At 39.5% G+C, this 25,493-nt stretch overlaps 1 protein-coding gene across 2 annotated transcripts in view; it reads left to right on the top strand.

Annotated features, from left to right (window-relative positions):
- Nucleotides 1–22,974, top strand: part of LRRC32 (leucine rich repeat containing 32) — an 83,064-nt gene extending 60,090 nt beyond the window's left edge. For both annotated transcript variants that reach the window (XM_063444994.1, XM_063444993.1), the window contains exons 2-3: nt 10,487–10,577; nt 19,459–22,974. In XM_063444994.1, the coding sequence (XP_063301064.1) occupies nt 10,491–10,577; nt 19,459–21,381 (2,010 nt within the window). In that variant the 5' untranslated portion in view covers nt 10,487–10,490 and the 3' untranslated portion in view covers nt 21,382–22,974. The remainder of the gene's footprint in view (nt 1–10,486; nt 10,578–19,458) is intronic.
- The last annotated feature ends 2,519 nt before the right edge of the window (nt 22,975–25,493 follow it).

The raw sequence follows: 25,493 nt of genomic DNA, 5'->3' as shown, positions 1-25,493 counted from the left end.
TAATAACTGCTTGATCCAAGGATAAATCTGACTGCCATTCTGGGGTCACGAAGGAATTTTTTTCCTAGCTTGTTGCAAAATTGGAAGTGCTTCGAACTGGGTTTTTTTGCCTTCTTTTGGATCAACAGCAAAAAACAAATGTGAGGAAAGCTGAACTTGATGGACGCAAGTCTCTTTTCAGCTATGTAACTATGTAACTATGTATAATGTATAATCTGTGGTCTCCTAATTACACTAGGCTTGCTCACAAATGCATTTCAGCTGGGACAAACAAATCAAATACCTTTTAATCTGCCTGCAAATGAATAAAATATTTGACAAACAGCCATCTGAAAACCCAGTACAAACGGTGCGCACACATACCAGAATGGCGACACTACAATCACTCCGGAAATGCAAGAACATTCAATGGATGTTCAGGTGCAAATTATAAGGCAGTTAATTCAATCATCCCATTTAAAAAGCATATGTTTATCAGTTAAAAATATACTACTATAAAAATGACACAGCACCTTTTCAGAAGCACTTCCAATTATCCTTAAATTGGAGCACGTCATACATGACAGAGTCCGAAAACACCCCAACACAGATTTGAGATGGGACAGGATAGCTGCAGAGTGGCTTGGAATTTGAATCCCCCCATAAATTCTAAAATTAGTTTTGAATTACATTAATTTAGTTTTAAAAGTAAAAGTTAATAAAAAAAAATCAAAAGTAAAACACTTGATGAAATAAGAGGGGGTGAACTCCGACTAAGTAAAATATTCCTTAACACAATGCGGTTTATTCACTAAAAAAAACTAAATTTAGGCAAAATTGTTGATTTGAAAGAATTCTCTTACTTACCTGTACTCTCAGTTTGGCTAGCTTAGCCTTTCATTTCTAAGTCAGTTCTCAATTCACTTCAATTTATTATTTAGTGGATAAACTCACAGCAATGTAAAAAGGCGAATTGTGATAATCTGATAGTCAAATTTCAGAATAAAAATCACAAGGTAAAATATAATTCTACATACAGACTTGCTGTATAACATGGCATAAACACGTTAATATTTTTTGCAATAATAAACCTGCGAGTACCCTATTCCTGTGATTTATTGAATTGTATGTTGCGTTAATTTTGGATACAACCAGCGCATTAAGACACAAACAATTCTAAATTGAAGAGTGAGTGTAATCACATTTTTTTTTTTTTTTTTTATAATTCTCTCTCACTCCCTTTTACACACATATCATTTTTTACTTGATTTTTTTCTGCCTACATTTTGCTATGGAATTGACCTTTCACATCAATTCACAATGAATAAAAGCACCTGCTATTCCTTATTATAAAAGTAATCTCTGTAGCATCGTGGAAGTTGAAAAAGTCTCTCCACTCTATGCAGCTATCGCAGACGGAATTTTGTCGTGAAACATAAAACGCTGATGTATGTAGAATCCTTTATTAAATGTACCTGTCTTTTCTTTCATCTGGAAATTACCTGCTGCTAATTAACAGTGGGAATATCCAGTGAAACTCAAACATGTAACGAAACTTCATTTTGTTATTGGCAGCGAACAATGAACTCAAGTCACAGTGACATTCCAAACCCATGACATCGACAACATCATCCCTACTCGCTCCGGGCCATTCTTATCTGAACGCACACTGATCCTATGTGTGGGACAGATCATGGGGCCTATTTACTAAACAGTGGGCTGCTGTGTAATCAGAAACACATTTGGGACATGTTGGAGGAAATTTACATCTATTTTATTTTCCAATATTTTGGTCTACTTTTTTACCGTTCCTTTTTCAACTGTTGGATGAAATAATTCCCAATATTACTGTAAAAGTGTCCAGGAAGACAAGTAGTCTGTAAAACTGGGTCAGAATTCAACAAATTGTTGTCAAATAGACGATATTCACTAAACTGCTAAGAATTAGCAAGAATTGTAAAATGTAGGTCAAGATAACTGAATTGTACACATTTCCACCAGTTATTTTCCCAGCTCTGAGAATTTACAATTATTTTATCAATTCTCCACACTTTCACCTGTTTCAAAAAATACAACTATGTGAATTTGCAATTAAACACCAAACTGTACAAACATGAATTATAACATTCACAAATTAATATTATTATTATTTATATAGCGCCAGCAATGTAGCGCTGTAGAATGGGCGGACTAACAGACACGTAATTGTAATCAGACAAGTTGGACGCACAGGAACAGAGGGGTTGAGGGCCCTGCTAAATGAGCTTACATGGTAGAGGGGGTGGGGTATAGTGACACAAAGGGTATAAGTAGGGGTAACAAAGTAATTTTTTAATGGGGGGGTCACAGTTTAATAGGTTTTGTTAGCTTTTTTTTTTTGTGGTGACCCGGTTATCTATAGTAAAAAACAAACATTCTAATGTTAAAAATAAATAAATTTAAAAGCATGCTAAAGTTGTCAAGATGGAAAAATAATATCGGATTGTCAGAGCGTGACACATTTGATTCTTTGGTTCTGGTGGCCTAAGTTGGTTGTCAAGGCAATAAAACTCCCTGTTTAGTGTACCCCTTTATTTGCTCTGTACCCAATTATTCAACATTTCCAGTTTCTGAATATCGTCATGGGGTTGGCGTACATACGGGTCAGCCTGACTCGGCAAATAGTGTTTCAATTTCGGGCACTAGGAGGTCTACTGGCTTCGGAGAGATGGATATCACAGGCTACGGGACAGATGTTAGCAGATGTGTTCCTGAGCTTTAATGAAGCTTTTAGAAACATGTTGTTGTTTTATTCTGATACGGTATAAAAGACTTTATGGGGCTCAATACTTTCTTGGCATCAAGACACAAGCCATTCCTGAGTCTAATGATAAATCGCCACTCATTTAAAGTGTCTGCCATCGAGCATTTTGATGCTTTCCTCGTAAAACATGTTAAAACTATCTGTACATATCGATCCTTTTCAGCAGTTTTACAAACCTTGAATAAAAGATTTGCAAATGCACACATCTAATTTGGTATTTAATGTTCTCTGTTCTGCAGACAAGCTGCAAACTAATCAGCTCAACTGTGCAAATCCCACTTTTTCCCTGGTAGACCTGCCAACAGTCCCGATTTCAGTGGCACAGTCCCTGTTCCACCATCTTTATCTTGTTCCCTGTTGCCCCCAGAGGTGAGACATTCCACAGGCAGGAGTGTAAGTGCATCACAAGGCACGCTTGTACTGTGAACGGGCACTCGGACCATTATATTTACACTGTTGTTCTTAAAGAAAATGCTAGATGACAGTGTGGCTGCAAGTTGTAGATCAGAAACTCGTATTTCTGTCATACGCTGTGTGTATTTGGGCCCAAAATAGGGACTGCCCTTCCTAAATAGGGACACTTGGGAGATATGCTAACATTTAATGGCTCCAAATCTACCTGAGCACAGTAGGGTAGGCGAGAGTGTTAACGTTTTAATAGCATCGACCAGTAAACAGGTGTGGGCAACGCCTGAAAAGTGCTCCCCTGGTGTATTGATCATTCATATGAGGCAGTAAGGAAATATAATCATTAATCAGGCGGAGCCCAAACGTATTACCTTGGTAAGTTATTTCCTTCCTAAAACATATGAATGTGCTGTATGTACACCACACGGCAGCACTCTTCATGTACTAACCGTCAGCATGTAACCAGGAAACATGGTGAGTCTGGAGACCCCAGGGAGCAGATATATAGACGTTGGCCATAAGAGCCGCATCCTGTTAGGGCACATGACTAGTGCTGCCCAGCAGTATGTGGATCCCATACACTGTCAGTTAATTAATTGATTAATGAAGGCATTATATAGGTTTGTGTGTCTCCTGTCAGGCTACGAAACTCTATCACAGATCTCACAAAACCATGTGGACAATATAACTGTGCAGGAAAACATGAGCAAAGTATCGACTTCAAAGGGAAGAGGGAAATATCTTAACAGCATTTGTAAAACAGGCCCCAGAGAGAGTCTCCTTCACTGTCCACCAATAAAAACATCTACAAAGGGAGATGGCATAACAGGATGAGCTGATTCTTCCCCGGGGAGGACAGGACGGTCCGGGGGGGGGGGGGGGGGGGGGGGGGGGGGTCACAGCAGAGATAGAATTTCCTAAAACACAAAGCAAACATTAAACGACATGTTGTTTTACTAAATGTTAATTTAAAGAAGACATGCTTTTTAGAGGGTTTACTCATCAGAAGCAAATGTTTTATTCCAAACGTGTGTTTTTGTATTTTATTTTTTTCTGTTTGTTTTCTTTATTTTTTCCTCCGTTACGAAGATATCTGACCCAGCTTACCGGCAAAATCACACAAGAAATCCTTCTAGCTGCAGCACGCTGTTACTGAGTTTTGTCCATTATCATGGCTAGCGCAGGGAGAGTGTAATTTGCCATATATAGGCAATGGGGTCTATTCACTAAGCAGCACAATGCCGTATAATGCAATACCTATTCTGCTGGTCGCTTTCCTCCACTCTCTGCTATAACTACCCTTCTGCTCAAATTTGGAAAAAACTGAATAAACTAAAGTCCTTTTCTTTTCTCCCTTGGATATGATGTATCAAATGTCAGTCTCCGCAGTGCCGCTGGTGCTACCATCAACAGTACCCCAGGGCAGGGCTGACATGGGGGGAAAGGGAGCAAAGGTGCCCCAAGACTACTAGTACTCCCTCACAGCACAATATTAATTATATTATGTAATTGTATTATTGTATTATTACTGTATTTTAGTTTGTGCATGTTTGATATGAAACCTTTTAGTATAAAATTAAGATAATTAAAGGAGTAGAGTGTGCTAGGTTGGTCCCAAATTGGGCAATTTGTTTGTCGTGGCCCAATGTAGCAATTACAAGCTCTTCATCTCTCCTCACGTCTATTACGTCCCCAATTTATTAAAACATCTTTCTTCCTAATGTCTAACACCACCTAAATGCTTGCTCTGATAATCTCCCACTTTAACTACTGCAACCCACTCTGTATTGGTATAAGGTATGCCCATATCGCCCTGTTACAATTAATAATGAATGCTGCTGCCTACCCCCTCCATATTAGTTTGAGTTATGCCCATATTGCCCCATTACAATTAAAAGGACACTATAGTTACCAGAACAACTACAGCTTAATGTATTTGTTCTGGTGAGTATAATCATTGCCTTCAGGCATTTTCATGTAAACACTGCCTTTTAAGAGAAAAGGCAGTGTTTACATTGCCCCTAGGGACACCTCCAAGTGGCCACTCCTCAGATGGTCACTGGAGGGGCTTCCTGGCTCAGGGCCGCACAGTAAGCAGCCCTGCCGTTCAGCGTCTTGACGCTCTGCATGGGGATGCAGAATTTTCCTCATAGAGATCCCTTGCCAATTTTCACCCATGGGAAAGCATTGGATTGGCTAAAAACCGTCAATTCTGATGTCACCAAGGGGGCGGAGCTAGCGTCAGCGGACCTGCGCTGCACTGGAAATAGGGTGAGTTTGAATTGCTTTTAAAGCTCATGAATAATTTATATTTACACTGTTGAACTTAAAAAAAAATGCTAGATGACAGTGTGGCTGCAAGTTGTAGATCAGAAACCCGTATTTCTGCCATACGCTGTGTGTATTTGGGCCCGAAATAGGGACTGCCCTTCCTAAATAGGGACACTTGGGAGATATGCTAACATTTAATGGCTCCAAATCTACCTGAGCACAGTAAGGTAGGCGAGAGTGTTAACGTTTTAATAGCATCGACCAGTAAGCAGGTTTTTACGATTACATATAATTGCATGGTGTGGGCAACGCATGAAAAGTGCTCCCTTGATGTATAGCTCATTCATCCTAAATGGTGGGTTTTGCACTATAGGGTCAGGAAAACATGGTTGTGTTCTTGACTCTATAATGTTCCTTTAATAATGAATGCCGCTGCCAAGCCCCTCTTCCTGACCCCCTGCTCATGCTACACATACGCCCCCGGCCAGTTTGCTCACCAGCTACATGTAAGTTTTAAAATGATTTAATCATTCCATTTTTAAGGTGAATAAAATGTACTTTATTGTTTCTCTTTTGTAATTTTATTACACTTCAATTGAGCCCGGTTTGAGCATGGCACTCACCACCCTCTCCTGTATGTCAAACATGCCCTACACCAATACACTGTATATCTCATTCGCCCATCAGATAGCGCCATGCAATATCTTACTCTAACCATTTGTATTAAATTGTTTAATTTAGTTTACAATGTCCTACTGGGCATTATTCAATGTATTCCCCAGTCATGTACCTGTAAATAAAAAACAAACTTGGATCCAGTGCCGTTTATGTCACCGCTCCCCGCTCGAGGTCCAATAAAATTCTTCCCTTAGAGGGATTCCTGCTACCATGACCACTTCTAAAATCCATGTTGGTTGGAGTAGCCCTTTAATGGCAAACCTGGAAAATGTATGACAAATTAGCAGATATCAATAGGAAAATAGATAATAAATCACGTCAGGATTTAAAGTTATACTACGCTAGTGAAAGTGCGTGCAGAATGTTTTTCTATGCTAATGTCAAAATGTGTGAAGACCTGTGTACAATCCTGGATATAGATAACTTTCTCATTTACAGATTTCTCAGATATAAACAAGACATTGATATAGGCCGGGGTTCCAATATTGTCAGTTGTGTATAGGACAATTTGTTCTTGGGAGAGCATAGACATTGTATCTCATGAAAATAACAACAGCAAATAATGCCTTAATCTTTCGAATTGTGTACTAAAGGAAGGGGAAATAAAAAAAAAAGAAACAAAGATTCTAACTACCAATGACTTATCTAGAGGCGTACAGAGAGTCATCATAAATGGTTCATTTTTAAGCTGAACAAAAGTGGTAAAGTGTGTCCCTCACAGTTCTGTTCTGGGACCGCTTCTATTTAACATATTTATAAATGATCTTGAAATAGGCATTGAAAGCCGTGTTTTAGTGTTTGCAGATGACACAAAACTCTGTAAAAGTGATAAAATGTGATTTTATGTAAAGAATGCACAAGCAACTCACACACTAAATGGTAGTGAATTAGGGATAACCACACACAAGAAGGATTTGGGAATTGTTATAGACAAAAAATTAGGCAGCAATATGAAATGTCAGTGAGTTTGTGTGTTTATCTGTCAGTGTGTCTGTGAGTGAGTGAGTGAGTGTGTCGTTCAGTGAATGTGTGTGTATCTGTCAGTAAATGTGTGTGTCTGAGTGATTGTGCGTGTCTGCCAGTGCGTGTACGTGTCTGTCAGTGAGTGTGTGCATCTGTCAGTGCTTATGTGTGTCTGTCAGTGTGTGTATGCATTTGTCAGTGTGTCTGAATGAGTGTATATGTGAGTCAGATTGTGTCAAATCAGTGAGTGTGTGTGCTTGTCCATGAGTGTGTGTGTCAGTGTGTCAAATGTGTGTTAGTTAATATGAAAAGGTGTGGCCTTGGCAGGAAGGGGCAGGTACATTTAAATTTGGGGGTGCCCGAGTTACGTCATGCCTAGGGCAGCACCAATCCAAAACACACCACTGGGTATGGTTTTATCTGTATTGTACTCAGCCCTATGTATTTTAAATAAATTTTTATATTGTGCCTAGGGTAGTGGAACCCTGGTATACCTCCGCTAGATTCTGCTCTCAGCTCTCAGCTGGAACAAAAACCCTTAGTGATTTTAACCCAGACATCAGACGACACGATGCTGGGACTTATTACACACAATGCATCCTTTTATGTACAGACCACCAGCACGGGGTCTCCCTTCACTATACAGCAGAACCCGCCCAGGTGTCTCTGTGTCTGGGAGATAATTGTGTCAACGTCCGCTAAATTAATTATCTCCCAGGTACAGAGAGCTGAACGCACAAAAACCCTAAAAACAGAGTGATAACATTTGAAAACCCCAACATATTCTACATTCCCAGATAGCTCTTGCTGGAGTGTCCAATCTTGCCAAAAAGCACCCTGATCCATGGAGATTTGGGAAAACGCCATCCCATTAAAGTTTGAACCGGCTGCTAGAACACTCCTAGCCGGAAAACAGTTCCAGGCATTTACAGTCATATGCCTTTGTTTTAACGGGGTCTCTGGTGTACCTATGAGCTCCCATTGGCTCATTTGTAGCGATTGTTCCCCTTGATGAACTGTAGCTTCCCTCCAAATAGTGCTCTCATTGGACCTTGGGAAGGTGGTGAAAACCATGAGGGAAAGTAAGGGGGCCAGAGGGACATCCGTGACTGAGCCGGAGTTCCATGCGATCTATGGACATGTCCCGCTGACAAGTCTGTGATACTCCAGCTCTGTGGATAAGCTGTGAATGTGTTAGTGAGAGGTGCTTGCTGGGAACCATGGAGGGGGACCAAGGGAGCCTGGAGAGTGTTATAGTCTCTATTAAGCCTTAAACAGTAAGTTTGGTGGTATCTGCCACACCTAGCTTGTTTTATTGTTTGATCATCTCTGTATTAAGCTCATCTCTCTGTATTGTATGGTGTTTGGGGGAGTAACATGATGGGGGAGAAGTATGGCATTTCATAATCTTAAAACTTCACAGCCACTACCGGTTGCATATATAACATGAAAATGTTTGCATGACAGGAGCACATTTAATTATTCTCAGTTCACATAGGGTTTATTGACACATACGCGTGCATTGCCTGCGCTCTGAAAGATTGGACAATTGTACTTTAATTCCCATCACATCAGCTTGGCACCATTAGAGTTAAAACATTCCTTCTAAGGAAAGAGGTAGAATCAGCAAAAGCTATCAAAAACAGACTTCCAGCTGTGTTCCTACTCCCATGAACCTTGGCCAGCCGCATGCTGTGTTTATCACTAGTTTATGAGAGTTGAAGTTTGCTAACAGCCAGATGTCCAAATTGTGACTCTTTTTATTGTCCCACAGTATATCTCCACCCCTATCTCCTGATGGGTTTTCTTGTTATCCATCCTATCTGATACATCCCATGGTTCTACTGCAAGGAGATCAGCAATATTATCCAGTCTTCCTTTTATCGCCTCTTCCATGCAAAATGCTATAATAAAAGTACAAAGTTTGGCTCTGTTTCATTACGTGCCTTAAATATCTCGTCTTTTCATTTATTGGGTTCTGCATCTCTTTATCTTAAAGCCGCCCTGTCGTCTTAAAGTAAATGTCACATTAAATCTTTTGAGTAGAAGAATAAAACCACAGGCTCTGATAACATTTAAACAGTTCAGCAGTTTCTAATAATTCATATTCTTGTTTTCTTGGAATTGTCTTTTTTTCCCCCTTTTCCCCTGATTTTCCCCCAATCTACTGATAAAGTATTAAAGTTGAAAATGATGGTACATTGTTTATTGATGTCTTTTCTTTACATTGTAAATGTGATATGTTACATTAAATAATTAAAAACAATAACATGTTATCATTTTACTTGGAAGATATATTCTGTAACATATAGTGTCTGTGTCTGTGTGTTTTTGTTTGTTTGTTAACCATCTGAACAGGTATCAGGGAGCGAGTGATTTTGCTGTTGTGTTCATTAAAACCTTGATTGTGGCAACCACACCACAGAGACAACATAATTATTAAGACACATAATAGACCAGCGGTAGGCAACCTGAGGCACTTTAGATGTTGATGACTACATCTCCCCTGATGCTGTGCCAGAATTATGGCTTTAAAAGCATCATGGGAGATGTAGTCCACAACATCTAGAGTGACGAATGCTGTCTACCCCTGTAACAGACCTTCTTCTAATCTAGACTAAAGGAATTGTGCTATAGAGCAAAGACTAGTGTGAGTGCATTGGACAACGTTTCCTCCTACTTTCTTCTCAGTTCTGCATAATAGGCCCGGAGCTTTATAAATACACATAATAATTCTAATAAACTGGTTACTGCAGCAACCCTGCTTCCCCAGGAACCTCGGACACTGGGGATTTCTTAGTGAAGGTTATTCCCAGAGTTTTCTTGCTAAATGTTATGTGATGCAGGTCCCTGTCAAAGAAAGTATAAGAACCATTGATTTAGATACAGGGGTATATTTGGCACCCCATATGTTGTGGACTACATCTCCCATAAGGCTCTCACAGCCATAATGCTAGCAAAGCATCATGGGAGGTGTAGTCCACAACATCCTACCCCTGATCTAGAACAAGCACATAACTCAATAGGCATGGTTCAATTCGATTTATATTTAACTAGCCAAGTCATAATCTAATAAAACATTTGAGAAGATAAAGAGTTGCAAAATCTAGCTGAAAATTGAGTTGGAAAATGAGCCAGGTTGAGAAATGTCAGCTGTTTTAGTCGCCTTGAGAATAAATCTGTTGCTAACAGGCTCTAGAGTAAAAAAAAAAAGGATCATGTTTCCTTCATACATCTTCTGTCCCGTACACAACATTTTGCATAGACAATTTGTGTTTTGGCCATGTTGGCAATGTTGTTAATCTTTTTGTTGGGAGGTCGGGTATTTATTGGAAAGTCACGGTTCTGATTTATTTATGACGTTCATTTATTCTTTGTACACAGAGCCATGCTCCTGTACTCCCTACTTCTCTTGGCAATGGTTAAAGAAGGGATTTCTACGTATCGGCCATCGTTGGAGTCACCCTGTGTTATGGTACGAACAATTTGTCTTATTCATACTTCATGCGGAGTTTCCTGTAAACATCCAAGAAGTTCTGGCAGGGATATTCACACTAAACTGCAAATTGTTGGGAGCTCTCCATGGGACAGAAACTTTTGGTCTAAAATAGCCAAGCTAGGGCGATAAAATAGTCATGTTTGACTGCTGCAATTCTCCCATCGGTTCTCTCGGCAATTTCCGATTTTGTGAATAACCCTGCACATGGCATTTACTTTTAATGCAAACCATATAATGTAAAGGAAAACTATGTCAGGGTGAAGATAACTTAGCTTCATAGCATTTGGCATGGCAACCTATGACCACTTTATTCTATGCTTATCACATTAACTTAAATCGTGCAGTAGACATTCGGTGCAGGCTAGTCGTTCTGGCAAGAATTTTAGAATAATATAACAATAAAATTCATATTTTGGATGCCAGTTTGTAAGGCATTGCTATAGAAACATGTCCATGATGGTTCTACTGTTTTTTTCCCCAAGATATAAAGTAGTTAAAAAATATTTATTGAATTATTTATTAGATTATTGCCATTAAGAAGTATAAATTCTGCAACTTCTGCCTGGAATCCAACTGTGTTAATCTCCAACCAATCACTAGTTTAGATTTACATCCAAAGCCAAGTTTGGCCGCAAATGGGACATGGACAAAATGTAGACATAACGGGTGGGAAAAAGGTTGAAGCTTAAATTTAGTTGCACCTCCAGCAGTTCCAGTCACCAGCTTGTGGATAATCTGGCCCTGTCTCAATGCCAAAATGGACAATGCCATTGTATCCAGCAACCCTATTTAATAACTAAACTGTTTTCGTTTTTTTTAAACGTGGAGTTCTTTTTTTTACTTGCAATGTTATCCCCAGAGATTGAGCTAATAAATCATTGAGGTTCAGAAACAAGCATTGTATTTTATAGGGGAGAAGAAGGAATTTGCGATAGTTGAAAATGTGACAGTTATATATTGTAGTTGTAACATGCTCGGCTACATATGAGCTTTGAGCTAACCTCAAGGTGAATGTTGAAGGATTATCAAAACAGAGAATGCATCATCCATCTCCTTATATTTAATTAAAATGTATAAATATTACCACTGTTTTGCTTTGTTATTTAAAGTGATAAATCAAATATAAATAAAGTGCTTGTGTTAAATAGCAGTCAATCTGAATTAGGGTTTTACCCATTTGTTTTGGCACATTTGGTATTGGGTCTGAGGGTTACATATTGTTTAAATATAATTCAATGAATTCATTAATTTTGCCAGAGACTGACGAGAACAGCCCAGACTGTATATTGTCAGTCTAACCTTGGCAGGGTTCCAGGAAAGAGGTCTACTTGTAAAATTAAAAAATCTCTCTGGTTTACAGAATGTACTTGCTATTGATAGATTTATAAAGAAAGGGACACTCAAACATTAGCAATATATTTTTTTTATTTTAATGTTAAAGTTATTTAATGTTATTTATAAACTTCAACTTTACATGATGGGCCCTATGCGTACCATTTACCCTATGGTAGCTTCTCCTCCACTTCTGAGAACATCTGTCCATGTGATCTCTTGACCAATGCAATATTTCTTACAGAGAAGCAGTGGGGTTCTACTGCGCATGCACGGCAGTCACTGTGCTCATCCAATTGGATGTGTCCCATAGACATCAATACAATGATTTTGTATAAGAAGCATTCCAAACATTCAGCATTCGGGCTATTGAAAGTCTTCAAAAAGAAATGCCTCTAGTGGCTTTCTGATTGATTCATTTGTCAGTTTGGCAACCACTAGATACGTCCTGACTGACAGTTGTAAATATTGACCTTGTTCAGAACCTTGACCTTGTTGTTAATGTTAAAGTTATTTAATGTTATTTATAAACTTCAACTTTACATGATGGGCCCTCACGCGTACCATTTACCCTATGGTAGCTTCTCCTCCACTTCTGAGAACATCTGTCCATGTGATCTCTTGACCAATGCAATATTTCTTACAGAGAAGCAGTGGGGTTCTACTGTGCATGCACGGCAGTCACTGTGCTCATCCAATTGGATGTGTCCCATAGACATCAATACAATGATTTTGTATAAGAAGCATTCCAAACATTCAGCATTCGGGCTATTGAAAGTCTTCAAAAAGAAATGCCTCTAGTGGCTTTCTGATTGATTCATTTGTCAGTTTGGCAACCACTAGATACGTCCTGACTGACAGTTGTAAATATTGACCTTGTTCAGAAAAAAATGATGGCATTTTAAATGAATGCTTTTAAAAAATAGGGGTGTTTTGTGTGGGTACCTCTTTAGTGTTAGGGTAACTATAGTGTTTGCATGTTAAAGGGACACTCCAAACACCCTATAGCACAGTATATTTTTTTTAAATTTATTTCCAGTTTACAAACCGTGCATTTATACATGTTACTTCCTGGTTTGTTTAACTTAAGATGCAGCAATTGCTCAGAGCACCTGCCTTGCAAAGACTTCTCATTGAGCTTTGTGATTGGACAGCCACAGAAAGTCTGGGCGGGGTTGGAAGAGGAGGGCTTGCAAAAGCTGCAGACAAGAGCTCTACAGCTTTTGCAAAGTGTTTTTACATATGCCCTCAACATAAAAATGCATAATTAAACGATGTTTCAGACTTTTTCCCACAAGCACTGCTCATGTTAAAAGAACGTCCAGGCAGATGTATGATAGATGCCATTTTTAAAATGTCAAATGGATCTAAGTTAGATCAGTAAGCTGGGGACACCAGGAAACTAACCTGGAATGGCTGGACAGGAGCCTGAAATCAGGATGGTCCCTGGATCCAGGACTTTTTATGTGTATGTCTATCTATTTAAAAAGCGCATAAATAGGGCAAACACAGTGCTTCGCAGTGTATATTTACATAAATATAAAATATAATATAAAATCCCAAATCTGGGACTGCCTGACAATTATCACAAATCCCAATATCTGAAACTCGTGGGAGGTATGCCAGATGTTACTTGACTATAACCCCCTACAATTCTCCAGCAGGCGCTGTACTGTATCAGCAGATATGTGGTTTACATTCCGACACCCATGGTCCGGGGTCCCCTGGGATGTAAGTCTGTCTGTAACAGAGCCATAAATCCAATGATATTCTATGATGTGACATAGCCCATGAGCCCTGATTTCCTGTGAAAAATACCCAGTCATCTCTTCCCCCCGAGAGTATTTTGGGATTTGTTGTTCTTGGGATGTAAATTTCTTAATAGATGGCAATGTTTACCATTCCACGGCCACTGCTGTTTCCCTCGCAGCATCTGTTTCTAAACTACCAAACTTGTCCAAGAAGATCAAAGACATTGAGACAGCAGAGATCGCAAGAATGTGTTTAATGTGCTAAAATCTCCAATAACTTCTTAATAAGTATGTGAAAGGAAAAAAAAAGTGATTTGATCAGCTCTTAGTGTGTGAAAAATGTAAAAAAATATCACAATCCTTTATCTCTCAGATATTAAAAGTACATTGTTTTTACTTCTTAAAGGAACACTATAGTGTATTCTGTACACTGTAATGCTGGAATACACCGTTAGATCCCCGGGCCCCCTCTCTCCGGAGATTACATGTGATTTTACAAACCTATTATCTGACATTGCACCAGCCACACTGCTGCTGGTCCCATAGGAAAGCATTGGGAGGCTGTTGCAAATGAGCTGCAAAGTGACACACAGCATCAATCAACATCTCCTTATAAAGATACAATAAATCAATACATCTCTACGGAGAGTTTGCAGTGTCTCCATGCAGAGCGTAGCTGCACACTGTGCAGCACTGGACTAGGAAGCACCTCTAGCGGAAGTGATAGTAACTGCCACTAGAGGTGCTACTAGCCAGCAATGTAAACACAGTATACAATGCTAGGACTGCAGGGACAGGCTATAGACACCCGAACCACTACATTAAGCTGTATGCTATACATTAAGATGTATGCTATACATTAAGCTGTAGTAGTTCTGGTGACTATAGTGTCCCTTTAAGTCTAAACATATATAATATTAAATATATATATATATATATATACACAAAATATGTATCAAATATAGAGTTGGTTCTACTACATTAAATAAACGTCAAGGATCACACTAAGCTCTTTAACCACTTCCTCTTACTGAAGTGGTTATACTGCAAAGACCCCGTCCCTACAGCTTTTCTTTTAAAAAAATATTTCATTTCTCTCAGGTAATTTACCTGTCTAGCTCCCTGATAATGAAAAACATAAATTGGCTCTGCTCTTCCTAGGTGCAGAGAAGATGCGAGGAGACGGCAGAGACAGGTTGTAGGGGGTGAGGAGCTAAGGGGAGGGCTGATAGGCTACCCTAAAGAAGTGTGTTTTTAGGGATTATTTCAAGCACTGCAGGATAAAATAGATAGGCAGTGGGATGTGGGCCCACCAAAAATAGGGACACGTGCACACATATTTCAAACTGGGCCCCAATATAACAGCATTGAATAGCAACACCCAGTACTCACAACCAACCAAGCTCTACAGAATCGCCTAAGCAGAGGTATAATCTCTGGAAGGCTGCCCACCATCCCTTCCCCACCCCATGCCACCCCATGGTCATTACCATACTTATAGATAGTGCAGATCAGCTGGTTTTCAAAACACACCAATCAAGTCACTAAACCTCTCCTCACCTGAAATCCTTCTGTTAACAAACTGCATCCATAAACCATGGTTTAAACACTCATTGGTATATGTGTGTGTATATATATATATGTCTATGATTATATGTGCATATGTATAATCTTCATATCTATATAACAAAACACATTTTTCTAAATAATGTTCTCCCTTCTATTTTTCACTTTCACACTAACTTCTCTCATTACAAAAATATCCCTATTCTTCTGCTCTCCAGCCCCTGGAAACACCACCTTTATTACTTCCTCTTTACTCCGCTTCCCTCTCTATTCATCCCATGCACTCTACACATACCTTTCCAGCCTATCTCCACCAACTCCTCCCAATACTCTATAAATACATACCCTCCTACAAAACGTTCAAATCCTACTCCCACCTTCACTTCCTTTCTACCCTTCTGCTCCTAGCTGCTGGTGATGTCTCTCCAAACCCCGGTGTCATCTCGGCAAACCCACCACGTATTAACTCAAGGAACCACACCAATCTCATTCCCATCTCATGTTACTCTTCCTCTAAATCCTCCTTCAATACTGCCCTCTGGAATGCACGCTCTGTTTGCAATATTACAAAATCCATTGCTGTTCACGACCTCCATCTCTCGTTCCCTAGATTTACTAGCCTTAACAGAAACATGTCTATACCCACAACCCAAGACACTCTGAATGTAAAGGTGGTGGTGTAGGGTTTCTCCTCTCACCTCACTGCTCCTTCAAACCTTTACCCACCCCCCCTTCCCTCTCTTTCCCATCATTTGAAATTCATTCGATTCATCTTTTCAAACCCTTCTCTGCTAACATTGCTGTTATTTATCGCCCCCCTGGTTCTCCTCTCCTCTTCCTTGACCACCTTGCTTCCTGGCTACCCTTCTTTTTCTCTCCTTAATTCTCGGAGACTTCAATATCCCCATTAACCCACCTTTAACCTCAGTAGCCTCTAAACTACTTTCAATCACTTCCTCCCTTGGGCTATCACAGTGGGCTAATTCTCCCAGCCATGTAGCTGGCTGGGACCTAATTTTCTCTTATGCATGTACAGTATCTAATATCTGCAAGACTCAATTACCTCTTTCTGATCTCTTGAGTACCCCCTCACCCAACAAACTCAGCCTAACCCCTCTCAACTCAGGAGGAACCTTAATTCTATTGACCTCCAGCAGCCGTCAACTGATATTAATTCACAACTGCTATCTCTCTCCTGTCCCTTACTAGCCATCTTCACATATAACACTACCCTCACCCCTGCAGCCCGCTCCAAACAAGCACCTCAAGGAGGACACGCCCTCAACCATGGCATACTAAATCAACAAGCTACCTGCAAAAATGCTCCCATTGTGCTGAAGGCTCCTGGAGGAAGTCTCGCACCCAGTCAGACTTTCTCCATTATAGATTCATATTGTGTTCATACAGCGCAGCCCTTGCCCTCGCCAAACAGTCATACTTTTCCTCTTTCATTAGTTCATGCTTCAGCAATCCCAGGGGTCTCTTTGACACCTTTAACCCTCTTCTTCACTCTGCTGTGCCCACCCCCCAAACTAACCTTACAGCTTTGCATGCTACTTTACCAACAAGATTGAACAGCTAAGGAAAGAACTCTCCCCACCTTGTCGTTCTCTTTCTCAACCACACGTACATCATGCCTTTCCTACCCTTCAGACTTTCTCTTCAGCTACTGAACAAGAGGTGGCTGCGCTTCTCCTTTCCTCTCGCCCCACCACTTGCCCGCTCAATCCTGTCCCATCTCACCATATCAGATTTCTCTCCCCTTGTCTTGTGCCTTCCTTAACACACATCTTCAACTTCTCTCTCTCTTCTGGCATTGTCCCTGCTGGCCTTAAACATGCCACTGTAATACCTATCCTGAAAAAAACATCTCTTGACCCATCCTCCCCCTCTAACTATCGTCCCATATCCCCGCTCCTTTTTTCCTCAAAGCTTCTGGAAAGACTTGTCTTTACCCGTATGTCTCACTTCCTCAATTCCAACTCTCTCCTTGACCCTCTTCAATCTGGCTTCCACCCTCTCCACTCTACTGAGACTGCTCTTATCAAAGTTACTAACTACCTAATCACAGCTAAATCCAAAGGACACTACTCCATACTAATTCTTCTTGACATCTCTGCTGCCTTTGACACAGTTGATCATGCTCTCCTTCTCCAAACTCTTCAATCAGTCGGTCTCTGTGACTCTGTCCTCTCGTGGTTTTTCTCTTATTTCTCCCAATGCTCATTCAGTGTCTCCTTTTCTAATGATACCTCCTCGTCTCGTCCTGTCTCGGCTGGAGTCCCCCAAGGCTCTGTCCTTGGTCCCCTTCTATTTTCTCTTTATACTGCCTCTCTTGGCAAACGTATTACCTCTTTTGGATTCCACTACCACCTGTACGCTGATGACACCCATATACATCTCTCCTCCCCGGACCTCTACCCTGCCGCCCTGAAATATGTCACTGCTTGCCTTTCTTCCATCTCTGACTGGATGTCCTCTCGCTTTCTAAAACTAAATCTCTCTAAAACTGAGCTCCTTGTCTTTCCTTCTCCTAATACTGATCCTCCTCTTTCGCTCTCCCTACAAGTTAGTGGTATCCACATAAGTCCACCCTTGCAAACGTGCTGTTTTGGCATCATACTTGATTCTGACCTCACCTTTGAGCCTCACATCCAGAATGTTACCAAATACTGTAGATTCCATCTTAAAAACATAGCCCGCACCCGCCCCTTTCTTATGCAAGCTGCTACCAAGGAGCTTGTTCATGCTCTAGCAATTTCCCGCATGGATTATTGTAACCCTCTCCTAATTGGTCTTCCCAAAAGCCGTAATGCCCCGCCACAGTCTGTAATGAATGCTGCCGCCAGACTGATTTTACTCTTTAGTCGGTCGTCTCACACCTTACCCCTCTGTCAGTCCTTACATTGGCTTCCTGTATCCTATAGAAGTCAATTCAAAGTGCTAAGCATACCTATAAAGCATTGACAAATTCTAGCCCGTCAGATCCATAGGTATGCCCCTTCTCGGTCTCTCCGCTCTGCCCGTGAACTTCTCCTGTCCACTTCTCGCACCCGTACGGCCAACTCACGCTTGCAAGACTTCTCGCAGGTGGCTCCATTCCTATGGAATAGCCTGCCTACCACCATCATACTCTCCTCTAATCTTCAATCGTTTAAGAAGTGCCTTAAAACCCATCTCTTTAGAAAAGCGTATGGCCTCCCAGAGTAACCTCTGCCTTACATACCTGTCTCTTGCTCTCTCCTAAAGGGCAGCACTCTACTCTCTCCTCCAGATCTGCTTCACACCCACCTATTTTGATTGCTATTTCCTGTCCTAATGTGTTTTATACCCCACCTCCTATAGACTGTAGGCTACTTTGAGCAGGGTCCTCTTCAACCTATCGTTCCTGTAAGTTTTCTTGTAATTGTCCTATTTATAGTTAAATCCCCCCTCTTATAATATTGTAAAGTGCCACGGAATCTGTTGGCGCTATATAAATGGTAATAATAATAATAATAATAATAATAATAATAATAATAATAATATATGCATACAATATGGCTGCATTACTCCCCAGTAACCTTTTACTATTTCCTCCACAGGAAAAAAAAACATGGTACATAGCAACATACGGACCATAAAAAACAGGGATTTTTTGTTTCCATAAACGGTGTTAAATAAGAAATCAGCTAAACAGCACGTGAGAGGGCATCCTTGGGGTTGGGCAATAACATCTGTTGTTATTGTTTTTCCAGACTCTTCTTGTCATACAGATGTCTTTCACATAGAGTGATTATCATAGACATACTAATCTATGGTCACAGGGATTTTCATCCTTTTGAGGTGTTGCCAATTTTAAATTACATTGAAGACCAATCTGTGAAGCATTAAACTGGGTGCTCAGATGTTTTGTTTTGTAAAGGAAAATGCTCTGCTCCGCAGTATTCATGTAATAAACAAATATGTATATTGTGAGACAACAGCTACCATTCTAAAATCTGGAGGAGAAATGGATCTGACACATTAGGTTCCATTGATAGATTGATTTTCTTATTCATTGTTTCATTTTTTTAGATAGAAATGTTCAGCTAAATATCAGCTAAAGTGATCTCCATTTAGTTATTTTTTTAATACAAATTGTTTGTTTTGCTTTGTTTTTATTTTCTTTTGTATATAATTATGTGATATTTTGCTCAATTATTAACATTATTCTTCTTGGCCTGCAGGAAAACATGGCAGCACTTTGTCAGAACAAATCCTTCCATCAAATTCCCATGGGTCTCCACCCAAACATCAAAATCCTTGACATGTCGAAGAATGAACTGCAGAACATCACAGAGAGTCCTCTGTTTCTTTATTCGTTAATAGAATATCTGGATTTGAGCGCCAACAAAATTAGCTTTATTCAGCACGATTCTTTCAAGAACATGGTTAATTTGAAGGAAATTAATATGTCTGGAAACTATTTAGATGGATTTGCCCATTACAATGGACAAGGAATTGGAATATTACCCCATGTTCAAACGTTGGACCTATCAATAAATAGCTTGTATAATGATATGACGAGACCTTTTCTACAAAACTCTCCACATCTTCAACATCTTTTATTGTCAGGAAATAGTATTACTATGCTCTCTTCAAAGACATTTGAAGGTGCCCCTAAGCTAAAAGAGGTGGATCTTCAGAACAATATTATCATGCACATTGAAGAAGGTACTTTTGACCATCTAAAGCACCTTACCAAAATTAATCTTGCTATGAATTCCATCTCATGCATTTCTGATTTTAAACTTCAACAACTTAAAAGTCTAAACCTGAGTAAAAACAGCATTGAAATGTTTCATACCTCCGATTCGGATGAAGAATACATGCTTGAACATGTTGACTTGAGTGACAATAAATTATTACATGTTCCTATTCTTCCAAGGATTAACAATATAGCTACTCTAAACTTGTCTATGAATCTAATAAGTCTTTCAGGTGAAATGTCTGACGATGAAACAAGTTGGATGGATGATACAGTCCAACTTCGGAGCGAAGATGAAAGTGAACTTAGAAATACAACCACCATTTTTTTACCGAAGCTCACTTACTTAGATCTAAGTTACAATAATATAGAATCTATCCCCAATGACTTTTTTGTAAGTATGCCCTTACTTAGGTTTTTAAACCTAAGCAAAAATTGCCTGGAAGATGTCTCCTTTGGATACTTTGTGCCACAAAACTCATTAGTTGTTCTCGATTTAAGTGGAAATAGTTTGCAGAATATATCTCTAGCTAAAAAGTCTCTCCGAGGGTTGCAAGAACTTTATCTACAAAATAATCGACTTCATGTAATTGAATCCAAAATATTTCAAGGTCTGCCAAGTATTGTCCTGCTTAACCTACAAAATAATAATATCAATTTGTGCCCTACAAATTCGGGAGTAATGACACGAAGGACAGAGGAATATCGATGTGTAGCATTTTTCAACATTCCTACATTACAGCATTTAAACCTTAGAGAGAACATGATGCAAAAGATACCTCAGTCTGCCTTCAATGGAACCCCATTGACTTATCTAGATCTATCACTGAACTTTGGACTTACAATAACACCAAACGCACTAGAAGGTTTAGAAAGATCCCTGGAAGTGTTATACGTTGAGGGCAATGGTCTGCAACTGCTTAATGTTGATCTCCCACTTTTTATGTACCTTAAAGATTTAAACTTGTCTGGGAACCAATTGACATGGTTGCCAAGTTGGAATAAATATTGCAAATTGGAAACTCTTGATCTAAGCAACAATAGTTTTAGCGATTTGCAACACAGCAATATCCAAGGACTTGAAAACACGTTAAAAACCCTGTGTTTATATGGAAATCCATTGAGCTGTTGTGCGAATTCTTGGATTGCCCACATGGTGAGGAGGACTACATTAACAGTTCTCTCCCTAAATTCTACAACTTGCTACAGTTCTAATAGCAACAAGGAAGAAATACTTATAGAACAACTGATTCCTGAAATCTGTGAAAAAGAGGAACTGACTAAAATTAACCTAATAGTGATTATATTATCAGTAATAGCGATTGTACTAGTTATTGCAATTGGTTGTGGTATAGTCTGTCGTTTTTGCAGACGGAGGAGGAAACAGCAATTTAAAGCATAGTAACTGTCACAGACACTGCTCACTCTGTTCCTGCCTTTAGGTGGGCCATGTTTTTATGGCTTTGAAACAAAAGCTGAAATCATTTAACTAAGCATACATAGGCTCCTCTTCTTTCTCTGATGTCATCTCGTTAGCCTGTCTGTTAGGTTTGCATGGATTGTGTGATGTATGGTTTCCAAGCTGTAGAAATGTACCAGGTGTTTATACACTCATTCTGTTGAAGACTGTATGCAAACAAACCTACCGTACTTCCATAGGATCGGGTTTTCTCATAAATTGAATATATTAATTCACAATATAAAGGTTAGTATTATATTGGCCAATAACTTACATTTTTCATCTTCTATTGTCATGGAACCAAAGTCTCTGTCTGGGTCCTAGATTACTTCTCTAATGAGAGAGAACTGCACACATGCACCAGGCTGCTAGATCCCCTTTGCTAAGCACAAACCTGGCCTGTTTCTTGTAAGCTCCTGAACTCGCCTTTTATCAATCATTACCCATATACCCCACTTTTAAACCTTCCATCCCTGGAAGGTACGAAGTTGTGCAGTTAAGCAAATCGTGATTTACTCCAATGATCCTTTACAAAAATCGAAATAGGAAGTCTTTAACACCAGTTGACTGGTCAATGTCTGTTCAAAAATGCAAATGTTAGTTCTTACGCACCTCACATACTTTCAAAATCGGGGATATTCGGGTTAAAATGACATTATGATTAACCTGTTTTTCACTAAATAAAATAAGATTTGGGTTTGTTCATTAAATAAGAAATTGTGGAGATCTGACAAGGGAAATTATAACTTGGAGCCCATTATAGCCAAACTGGAAAAAATGGTGAAGAATTTGTTTAGTTTGGCTGTTTGGCATAAAATGAGCATTTTTTTTTTTGTCAGTACTCAGCGTTAACTGTTTAATACATTATTTTCATTCTGTTGTATTCACCACTGCGTGTGTTAATGTTTACATTTAGTGAACAAACTTAAAATGTTTGATGTGCTATTTTTTTGGTGAAGGAATTTCATGTTGCACTACACTACTTCCTGCCTTGTGAGTTTCAATATTCCACGTTCTGTCAACAAATGGAAATGTTTACACATATATTTGTGTTGCCATATTATCTTTTATACATCAATGTTTTTTCTTATAGCGACTATTTTTATATGAAGCCCATCGCTGGCATTGCAGCCAGACACACTTGATTAATAACAGCTAATTTACACTACATCTCATTTGTGATAATTGGATAAACACTGCTCAAAAACACATCATAAAGAAAGCTCAGATCAGTTGCTGGAGACTGACACTTTCTGTGCTGTTTGTTGTTAGGATATATTACCTCCTTAAAGGGACACTGTAGGCACCCAGGCCACTACAGCTCATTGAAGTGGTCTGGGTGCAATGTCCAATGTCCGATTACCCTACTATAGAAGTTATTGCAGTTATTGAGAAACTGCAATAATTACTACTATCCAAGGTTAACTCCACCTCTAGGGGCTGTCTACCAGACAGCCACTAGAGGGACTTACTGGTTTGAAACAAATCTTTGGTCTGATATCTGCCGCTTGACGTTCTCACGCTCTGCATGATGACTTCTAGCGGCAGATTTTTCCCCGTAGGAAAGCATTGTATAATGCTTTCCTATGGGTTAATCCTAATGCGAGCACGGGCATGGCCGCGCATGCGCATTAGGTCTCCCCTGCCAACTGATATTGGCAGGGAAGGTATAGAAGAGAAGAGGGAGGAGAGTCCCAGCGCCGAGGGAGCCCGGCGCTGGAAAAAAGGGTAAGTGATTAACCCCTTCCTCCACCTTCAGCGCCATGGGAATGGGACCCTGAGGGTGGGGGCACCCTCAGGGCACTATAGTGCCAGGAAAACAAGTATGTTTGACATAAAACTACCCTTACTATTTCCTCTGCTCCTGTGTTGTCCCTCACCCGTAGGAGAAACGAATTTCCAGTTCCATGTACAGCGGGCATTGTTCTTTGCATTAAGCAATTCCATTTGTTTTTGGCAAGGTAGCTGTATTAACTGTATGTGGAAAGTATCGCCTCATAAGGTCATAACATATACTTTACATTATCTGTCTTCATTATATATTAAAGTATCTTAGAAGTGTCAGTGAGCGCTTCAGGATGAGATGATCAGGACAGGCTGCAGGGTTTAACCCCTTAGTAACCCCACAGGCTGCAGTGTTTAACCCCTTAGTAACCCCACAGGCTGCAGTGTTTAACCCCTTAGTAACCCCACAGGCTGCAGTGTTTAACCCCTTAGTAATCCCACAGGCTGCAGTGTTGTAACCCTTTAGTTAAAAAGTCTGGTTTTGCTGGCAAATAGGCACAACTGTTCCCAAAGGCTCTGCTTGGTGTATGGTGTTAATCCAAATATGGTGTAAATCCAAATTTGGCAGGAATTTAATGTATAAATATTTTAATGAACCTTAACCCATCCGTACTAGTTTGTCGGTGGGAAGTGGGTTTATAAAACTGTTTTCAATGGTCAGAGCTCCCTTTAAATGAATGGAATACACACATTAGAATCCTTTGGGGCAATGTAGCAAATAAACCACAAGGGATTAAGAAGAGAAACAGCAGTAAAATATGTTTGTCTATGTTGCTAAATCACACGACAGCGGTTACATGCAATGTATTGTAACAATGTAAACATACTTATTCTGTGAATACGGTAAAGCAGTATTATTTAATTTCCTAGTAAGGGAAATTACCGATAGCTTGGCTGGAATGTGTCAACACTAAGTTATTTTAAACTTTGTTATCCTTTGTAACTTTGTAACATAAATTTTAAATAAATGTTTAATTTTTATTATTGAAATGCTTTTTGTTACTTTTTTTTTTTAAGTGTTCGTCTTTCGGTGCAGTTTTTTAATGTTGTATGAAGAGGTTATGCATAAAGCAGAATATAATTTTATGTTAATCCTGTGTATTTTCATGCAGTAGGGAGAATTTGGTAATTTGGTAGAACTAACGTAGACAGCCTCCTGGTGCAAGAATTCTCTCCCCCCCCACCCATCGCAAAGGTGGCCACTCCCACAATGCGTTGGCAGCTGGGGATCTACCATTTTCCAATCCTTGCAGGGTTGTATTTAGCATTGAGCAGTGTTTGTGTGCTTGAATGTAAGCATGTTTTTGAATGAAGTATGTGTGTGTAAATGTAGGGGTGTGTCTTGGCATAGACTGTAAGCTCGTTTGATAAGGACCCTCATCTATCTATTGTCCCTGTATTATTTTTGCAAGTGTCTCATGTAATATTGTATAGCCCTGTGGAATAAGTTATATAAATATATAAATACCAATAGTAATATTAATAACAACAATAATTTGAATGCAGTTGTGAGTTTGTGTGTACTGTTGCCATTTGTAAGCAGTAGTCTACTTCTGTGTAGTGTTTGCTTTGAATTTGTGTGTTGTATGTAGTGTTGGTGTCTGAATGCAGGCGTGCCTTTGTGTATAGTGTTGGTTTTCGAATGCAGGGTTGTGTTTATGTACAATGTTGAAGTTTTCATACAGAGGTGTATTTGCATGTAGTGATGAGTTTTGAATGCATGGGTGTTTGTATGTAGTGTTAGCATTTGAATGTGAGAGTGTATCTGTGTGTAGTGCTGGAATTTGAATGCTAAGGTGTATGCCCAGTACACACACACATTGCCACACACACGCACACACTGATACACTATCTATTACACCCTAAATGGTAGTGAATTAGGGATAACAACACATGAGAAGGATTTGGGAATTGTTATAGACAACAAATTAGGCAGCACTATGCAATGTCAATCTGCAGTTGCTAAGGCCAGTAAGGTTTTTTTCATGTATAAATAGGGGCATAAATTCTCAGGAAAAAAATATAATTTCACCTCTTTATAAATCGCTGGCAAGACAACACCTTGAATATGCTGTGCAATTTTGGGCACCTGTTCTAAAGAAAGATATCATGGCACTAGAAAAAGTGCAGAGATGAGCTACAAAATTGATAAAAGGAATGGAGCATTTTAGTTATGAAGAAAGGTTAAAAAATTTAAATCTCTTTAGTTTGGAAAAACAGCTCGTCAGAGGAGATATGATAACATTATACAAATATATTCGGGGCCAGTA

The sequence above is a fragment of the Pelobates fuscus genome, chromosome 1 (genome assembly GCF_036172605.1).
Source record: "Pelobates fuscus isolate aPelFus1 chromosome 1, aPelFus1.pri, whole genome shotgun sequence".
In the NCBI taxonomy this organism is placed as follows: Eukaryota; Metazoa; Chordata; class Amphibia; order Anura; family Pelobatidae; genus Pelobates; species Pelobates fuscus.
The sequence above is the reverse complement of the archived record's forward strand: the minus strand, read 5'-3'. Positions and strand labels throughout refer to the sequence as shown.